Source organism: Aythya fuligula, chromosome 5 (assembly GCF_009819795.1).
Source record: "Aythya fuligula isolate bAytFul2 chromosome 5, bAytFul2.pri, whole genome shotgun sequence".
Lineage (NCBI taxonomy): Eukaryota > Metazoa > Chordata > Aves > Anseriformes > Anatidae > Aythya > Aythya fuligula.
The window spans coordinates 31446253-31454870 of NC_045563.1; the positions used below are offsets into that span (position 1 = coordinate 31446253).

Here is an 8618-nt window from a genome sequence, read left to right on the forward strand (position 1 = left end):
TTCAACAAGCCCCTGTGTTTAACACGGAACGAGCTCTATCCCTCGTATTATCTCATCTCCCCTTTTAGCTGCGCCTTCACTTCCAGCTGAAGCGAGATGGTCTCGTAGCACATCTTAGAGACGGATAAGCACGTACACATGTTTTCAGTCCAGCAGGAAATCCAAAGACCTGGATGAAAGGCTTTCTGGCTTGGTTTGTCTTCTGGAAAGAGCAAGTCGACAGCTCCCAGCAAAAAATCGCCAGTAGTGACAAAGCAACGGCAGCTGCTACAGGTAGCAGGGCATCTTGCAAACCTACCTGCCTGATCAAACAAGCTCAGGGATGTATTTATGCTTGCTTCCTTAACTTCCCAGTCTGGAAGTTAAAAAGAAAGAAAGAAACCCAGTCACATGGAACAAGACAAAGTGTTAAGCATCTACGGCAGCCAGTAAAAGGGAGAGCACGCAGAAGTGCTTGTGAAGAATCAGTCAAGATGACTTAGCCGGCATAAAGAGGGATTAAGTCTCCACGTACGCTCCGAAATAATGCTTCAAGACGAAGACAGCCCAGCTAAGAACATCCAGAGCAAGGTAAGCATTACAGGAATTATGCAGAAAGGCTTATGTTCTCCTAGTTAGCCTAGAGCCTTTGGAGAAGGAAAAGAGCTAAGCTAAGCAGACCGCAAGCCTTCCCCTCAGCATTACACAAGAGTTTGGGCTCTACGTAAGAAGCAGGGGTACAGATTGCTTTCAGTGCCAGGTTTTATGCCAAAAATCTCAGAAAACAGTACCTAAGAAGACAGACTCACAAAAGTATGTAAGGTCAGGAAGGTCAAAGAGAATTCACAATAACTCCTAAACTACCAAAAAGTCGGAGCTTATTTTTTCTGCACTAGCATTTTTCTGCCTTTCCATACCTTACATCTAGCTCTTTCCCCATTTAAGTTAAAGGAAGCATTTAGGTGAAATATTTCCAGTTCTACTTCAATTAAAATACTTCCCATCGTAATTTAGCTAAATGCCAATCGAGGGCAATTAAGTCAGTCCAACAGACAGCATCAGTAACTACACCACTCCCTCACTGAATCTTATGAAGTAGGAGCTTTGCCAGCAAATACATTCAACCCAAAGTTCTTTTGTCATAGTAACTCATTTTTCTGTCACACTTAGAAACTAGTTTTTTCAACACAACGACTACCAGAGCTTTTATTTTCCCAAATAAAGTATATGACAAGGATGAGGTAAGACAAAACCGTACGAATCTCTTCCTTTCAGCAGGTTCAGACAGATCAGCTCCCAGGACTGAAGGGAGGCAGTAATACCCCAGCATCACCTCCTTCCAACTCCAACACAAACTAAAAGGGGCTTAAGTGTACGCGACCACACCCTTAGCACCCATTTCTCTGCATTAATGTTCTTGTTTGTCAGAAATGATGCAATAACTGCCTTAAAACCGACCGCTGAGAACACGCCAAGGATCGATGTGTTAATCTTTTTGTCAGCTCTCTGCTGGAACAAAATTCCAAAGAACAGGCTGCGTGGTTTGCCCCCAATGTAAGAAGTTATGTTCATAGTTACTGCTGGCAAAGAATGCCACCAGAAACTATTCCCAACTCAGCCTACCATCAACTTTTTTGCAAATATTTTTCTTCCTTTATTCCAACTAACGGTGAAGTCCTAAAAACGTTTCTGAAAGTGATTTTAAAAGATGAAGCAATGTCCAAGCTCTCCACCTCCCTCATAGCTACACAACAGGTGAATTTCAAGGAAACATGACAAATGGACAGTAGGACAAGTAACAGTATTTCAGCAACAGTATAGCATTTCAGTGAGTTCCCATGAGGAATATGTTATGGGAACATACAAGAAAAAATTAATCACAATGTAACATTGACCAACCTTTTGACATTCAAAACCAAAACTGTAACAAGGAGGGAAACAATTCCATCTGGATAAAGAGAGAGGCTTTTGGAACCTTCAACAGTTTAACCTTTGGTTGTAACTTGGTTAGACATCCAAAATGAGCGACATGAAATTCAGATGTTCACGGTGCACAGGGCCAAAGGAAGTGGTCAGGCCTCAGCATTTAAAAAAAAAAAAAAAAAAAAAGATCATGACATGATGACATGAGACCTTTCTCATCCACCCAGATCACAAAAAATAATCGGCAGCAACCAGAGGACGTACTTTGTCCTGTGACACTGCCCGAAAGCTCCACGCACCCACATCTGCAATGTAACAGGGACACAGCTGGGGCTTTTAAGCTGCAGCCTGTTTTAAAGTGTTTAAACTCAGAGATAATCAAGAAGTACCTATTCTTAGACCAGTAACATGTCTTCAGCACATCTGTAAAGGTAAACGATGCTGGTTAAACTTCTGTATGTATTTGTGCTACTAAACAGGAACGTCCCTTTGCCTTCCCTAAGTCTTTCTGCTTTTACAAGTCAGTGCCTCTCGTAAAACGATCAGATCACCCGATAAGAGCAGTACAATAGCACGTACTCCCATAGAGAAACCAGAACAATGGATTAAAAAGCAAACCACGCTTCAGCAAATTAGTCATTTGCCTCTGAATGAGAAAGAAAAAAAAAAAAACATCTCCATTCATCATTTCTACACAGTTAGCAAGTTAATCAAGGTTCCCAAAATACTCATTTTCAAGTACTGAATATTTTTATTCTTAAACCTGTCTAAGGATAAATAAATAGAACCTGAAATCTCCATTTCAGGTTTTAGTTTAAAGCTATTCCACCGAGACAGTGTCATTTTGCATGACAGATAAGGTGCAATACTCAAGTAGGAGCCCAAGAAACACTTTAAGAAGCACGTTTTTAAAAAGGACAACAGAAGGGAATGAGAGGGAGGTGCCCTTCTGCCAAATGAAACTGCATAGAAGCACGGAGCTAGTTCTTTGGGCTGATCATTTGTTCTGTAAACTGTTCTAGAAATCAAGTCATATGATGGCGCTTTGATGAGTTCAAACAAGAGCATTGAGGAAGCTCTGCGCAGAGAGCTCCGACCACAAAGTCTTGCTGTGCACAGGATACACCACTAAAAGGAAAGCAGTTTTCCCAGGATGAGGCTAATCCTGTGCACTCCTGGCATGCTGCATTGCTTGTGGCACAGTGGCCTGTCCTTGCACTCTCTCCCCTGGAAAGTACCCCTGGGGACCCCTCTGTTGGCTCCCAAATTCTCCCCATCTTCCTCAAGTAGTGCTGGAGCACATCTACAAAAAAAAAAAAAATTGATATAGGGAATTAATACTAGACTTAAAGCCTCCATGGGGCATTAAACTCTCACAAGGTCTCTGTACAGAGATTTTTCTTCTGCTCCTCCAGCTTGCTTGCAGGAACTAGGCGACTCTTTCCTTTCGGGGAGGGCCAGAGCCATAACAATGCAACTCTCTGTCAATGCGCATACCCTCAGCTGCAAGAAGAGTTAATGCAGTCAGCAGGACTTGGTCAGATTGCACAACGACCTCCTGGATGTTCTAGCAGCCAGACACTGCCAGGGCATACCTAAATATTAAAAAAAGACAGGCTGAGCTACGTATCAGTTCCGTATGCAATAGGACTAAACTTGGTAACTTCTGGGCAGGTAGAGAATCAGAAGCATCGATCAGCAAATAGAGAACCTCACCAGGGCCCAATTTAAAGCGTCCAGTTTTTAAGAATAAGAAAAAAAAAAAAAAAGTCCAGCAAATGTCAAGTTTCCAACAGGCTTGAAGAACATTCCCTTGAAAGCACTGAAGTCAGACCTCACAAGAGGGGACAGAAAGGTTCAACCCAATCTGCAGCTCTTTTATCTGAGAGATTCCCAAGATAAATCACTCACCTCTTCCTCCAAACGGCCTGTTAGAAAATCTCGTGCTGCTGTAAATTTAGTTTTTAAGAGATAAGAACTATGTACAAGCGGATAAGTAATATTTTAGCTTGAATAACAATGCTGCATTTCCACACAAATCTACCTTTCCAAAGAAAGATTGGTGCGCCAGCCATCAGGAAAGATTTCTCTTAATGTTTTCCTCAGAATAAAATAAGCAGCAGACGGGCTTTCTTTTCTTAGCTGCAATTTCTATGCTTTTTACACCACGCAGAACTTTCAGGATAAAATTATACATAAGATGTAACCAGAGGATCCCAAACTGGTAATCAAAGAGCATCCAAGACGCAAGGACTGGCACGAAAAGAGCGACCACACTGGCTACCAGAAGGGGAGGAAGGTTGGAGGAAGGTTTCCTCTTCAAAAGAGTTGCTGCAAACCTCTACATCGATCACTCAGCGGAGATAAATTACAGTATTTTACTAAGCTTCCCTGCTGCCCAACAAAAAGATGTTGCTCCTCTTTTTCAGTTTCAAGTATCAGTAGGCATCTGCCACAGGTAACAGAAAGCCAACTTCCATTGGATTTTGTTGCCTGCTCACAGGTAACAAAAAAAAAACAACCAAATACCAACAAAATCCCTGCTACCAAAAACCTCTAAGACACATCAGCATTTGCTCTTCTGCTGGTCACAGAAATGAAGCCACAGTGATGCCACAGAATACACGTGGGGACATTAAGAAAAAATAAATTGTTTTTTTCAGGCGAGCTCAATACAAATGTAAGATCTACTGTGCTTCGAACTGTACAGAAAACAAGACAAAACAAAAAGTCAAAACCTCAGCCACAAAGGGGTCCTTTGTTTGTATTCAGAGAGCTAATTCTGTAAGCAGACGGGCAAGAAACAGTCACAGGTACTGGAAAGAAGCGCAAACACGTTTCCTAGGACAGCAGCTTGCCAGGCAGGCCTGAATATTTCCAGCACTCGGTAGCAGTAGGTGTTCTGAAATTAGTTCAGGGATAAGAGATCCAGCCAATCTGCTTCATAAAGCTCCTTCCCATTTCCTTTCCTTGACATTTCCCAGTGGCAAAAAGAGCTGTCGAGGTACTGACCAAGCAGGTTCCCAGGATGTAATTAAAATACTGTATTTTCCAGGTTAAAATCATTAGGACTGAATAAGAATACGGGCAATTATACAGCACCTAAACTTGTTCTTCAACGTTTTTAAAAGATTTAAAAAGAGACTACGGCTAAGAACTACCACCTTTCCAAAGCATTATATTTACAGCAGTAAAGTTACCTTTGCAAACTGAACTACTTTAGACTGATTCCTGCCTGTGTCCACAAGTCCCGTGTTATTTAACATTTCCAAACCGAGCGGGCCATGTCAGTAACCTTATCCAACAGCTTCTGAACTTCAAGGAGAAAAGGTACTCTCTGTGTAGCTCATGTGGGCAAAGGCAGCGGGCACCTACTCTTTTAGGTTTATATTTTCTGTAACCAGCACAAGAGCACTGTCAAGGGCCACGGGAAGAAAACAGCTCCTCTGAATAATTTTTCTTCTTGCACACAATAGAAAATTTAGCTTGTCTTTTGGTAAATGACGCTCAGACACGCAATGCCATCGCGCATGGGGCAAAAGTAACAGAAGGGAAAACTTATCAACTTTTACAAGCATTTACACTCCTGGATACCAGCGCAAGCAACGTGCAGAATTGGGTAATAAAAAAATAAAGTCACCTGAAAATAGGTAAGTTACACCTTTTTATAAGACACTGGTATACTTGTCCCTACTTTCCTCCTGGAAAGAACTAGCTGGTAAAGCAGAAGCCTTAAAGGGTTTGCACATTTGCACGTCCAAGGGAAAAGTTCACCTCGGCAAATGAACTGCAAATAGAGTATTTTTGGGTAATGAACCCGTAAAAGCGGCAGACTACGTGCTGCCCCCCCACACAACAAAAAGGTGCAGGAAGGCGAGATTACACAACAGCATCAGGTGTTCTGTAGGCATCACAAGACCCCAGAAAAGAACTCTGTTAGGAAGACGATGCAAAAGCGGCGGCGTTTTACCCATTTTCCATTTATCAGGAGGCACTCCTGCAGACCTCGGCGGGCTCCAGCGGCTCCCTCATGCACTCAGCCCTCCTGCGCTCTGCAAGAAAGTTCCTGCCGTCCTTGAGGCGAGGCTGTCCCTCCGCTGTGCTCACAGATCAGCCCCTGAAGAGCCCTCCCCGAGGTGCTGCAGGCTCTCAGCGGCTCCTGCTCGCAGAAATACCTCAAGGTCTCGGCGGCTTCACCGAGATCCACCCCCCACAGCCCTGCTGCTGCCCAGATTGGCAGGGGCAGAGCCAAGCGTCCTCCTCCCGCTGCTCCCCAATGCCAGAGCCAAACCCTCCACAGGGGCTGTGCCCGGCTCCTTGCTGCCCCAAAACGCCCTCCTCAGCACCCGCAGGGCTGCAGCGGGCACCCCCCTATCGCGACATCCCCCCCGCTTTTTGTCTCCTCACCAGAAGAAAGTGTTGGTGCCGTCGTCGTACACCTCGGACTCGGTGCTGCGGCGGGGGCCGGGGCCGTCGGGCTGCTCCTCCAGGGCGGCCTTGCCCAGCGCCCCGCCGGGGCCTCGGCGCTCGCCGCGCCTCATGGCGGCCACGGCCGCGCGTGCCCGCCGCGGGTGCGCGCCGAGACCGCGCTCGGCAGAGGGAAGGGGAGGGGAAAGGGCGGGGCGCGCCCCCGACGAGGTGCGCGGGGCCGCGCGCAAGCGCACAGCGGGGAGGGAGGGGGGAGGCTCCCGTTGTTATGGCGGCCTGAGGGGGGCATGGCGCCGAGATGCCCCTCGGGGTGGCAGTGCGCTGCCCATGAGGAAACCACCCCGAGAAGGGGGGCATGAGGAAACCAACCCCCTCAAGGGGTTGTGTCGCACAGCACACGTCGCACACCTCCCTAGGGCTCTTCTGTCTCTGTCATGGCTTCATCCGTCCCCTCAGGAAGCTGTCCTCTGGGGGCAACTCCTGTGGGGGCAATGGAGGATGGTGGAGGAGGAGGTCCCCGGGCATCTTGTCCCTGCCCATGGAACTTCATGATCTCTGAGGTCCCTTCCAACCCCAGCCATTCCATCGTATGGTCACGGCCCCACACAGGTCACTTCACAGGTGTCACTTCAAAAGTCGCTCCATTATCCTCGCTGCGGATCACAAAGCGCAGCACCCCCAGAGCAAGTTCACAAAGCTTGTTGAAACGGTGGGAGAAGGGAGATGGGCTAACCGAAGGCTCAGCAGGGTTTCAGGCTGTTGACTCTGACTGTTCAGTTTCCCTGCGAGCATCCCCAGTGCCATCAGGAATTCCTGGCCGATCCTTGGTGAATGCGCCTTGAGCTTGTGAAACCTGAAAATATTCTTTGTTGGGGGTGTTGTTACAGCTCACTGTGGTAGGCATTTGCTTCGTCTGCAGGAAAAACAAAACAAAACCAATTGGGAAAATGGCCCTTTCAGCTGGGACAGGACAGCGTTATCCTAAGAGTACATGAGTACATCTCAGCTTCTGTAGACAGTAGCAGTATTGTGGCAATGTGTGATGCACAATTTCTGTATCTTTTGACAAAAGTAATGAAAGAATAAAGAAAGTAATTAAAGAAAATGGCTTATTTTTATGTCTACTCGCTTGAATTATGTGGGGACAAGTGATCCTTGCCAGACTGTTCTGCAGCTTTCAAGGAGGCCAGAGCGTGCACTCATGTTCCTTCCACCCCTGGCATCCTGGTTGTCCCAGCTCCTTGCAGACTGAAACATTAACTATTTATAATCAGTTTTGCATTTGCAAAAGTGGCAGCATTTTGCTGGCAAAAGCTTTCCATTTCCCAATGGGCAGCCTGACCAGGGCTAGTGGTTGCACAGGAGCCACCTGCTTGCTTGTTCAGACACACACGGGGACATTTCTAGAGATGCACGAGTTGGGTGCTCCCACGCCCTCAAGCCTGTTGTATTCTTATTCCTCCTTGACCCCCTCATGGGGTCTCTTACCTGCAGCAGAACATCCTGAGCTTTCCAAACTCATCATAAGGATCAGGCTCTTCAACCAGAGCAAACCCAAACGTGAGATACTGCTCCTGGCCTACGGGTAGGGAGACCTTTCTTTCCAGCAAGATGCTAGAGCCATCCTGGTGCTTTCTGTGTTAGCAGACACCACATGGGGGAAGAAAACCCTGTAGGAGCAAAGAAGAGAAGCCAAAGAAGAAATGAGGGAAAATATTTCTGTGACTGTGAAGGAATGAGCTGGCCGCATGATGGCAGCAGCCAGCTAGGCAAAGAGCAAGGTGTGCAGGGTGATGAGCAGCAGGGATTGCTTGTCACCACCAGCTAGGAGCTATTAGAGCCATTTGTGTATGAAAGGAGCTTCGCTGGGTTGGCAACGCTACCGTCCTGCTTGTTTGCTCTCTTGTTGAAGACAGAGCAAGTCTGTGTAGCTGCCACACCTGAGCAAGAAGGATTCAACCAAAGATTCTCCAAGAAGGCTGAATACTGCTGTCCTTTGAGGAGAGAAAAAAAAAAAAAAAAATCTGCAGGTACGCTTCTGGCTACTGCACAGTCTCCTACTGACCTGAAATGCCCTCTCTCTCCTGGCAGCCCTGCTATGTTTTATGAGACCTTAGCCTGTTCCAAGAGATGCCACCAGCTCCCACTGCAAAAGCCTGCAGTCACACAGCTTTGTGTCACATTGGGAACATCCACCACATCTCACAAAGGAAACCTAAACAAGCTCTATGTTAGTGTCCCTTTCTGCCCAGCCTAAAGCCCAGACATGTGCAAAACAAATTAAGAAC

General features: G+C 46.5%; 1 protein-coding gene across 1 annotated transcript in view; it reads right to left on the reverse strand.

The window, feature by feature from the left end:
* The window catches only part of PTDSS2 (phosphatidylserine synthase 2), a 39672-nt gene extending 33226 nt beyond the window's left edge, over window positions 1-6446 (reverse strand). Inside the window, exon 1 of the mRNA XM_032188222.1 lies at window positions 6310-6446. Coding sequence (XP_032044113.1) covers window positions 6310-6443 — 134 coding nt within the window. The 5' untranslated portion in view covers window positions 6444-6446. The remainder of the gene's footprint in view (window positions 1-6309) is intronic.
* Between the last annotated feature and the right edge of the window lie 2172 nt (window positions 6447-8618).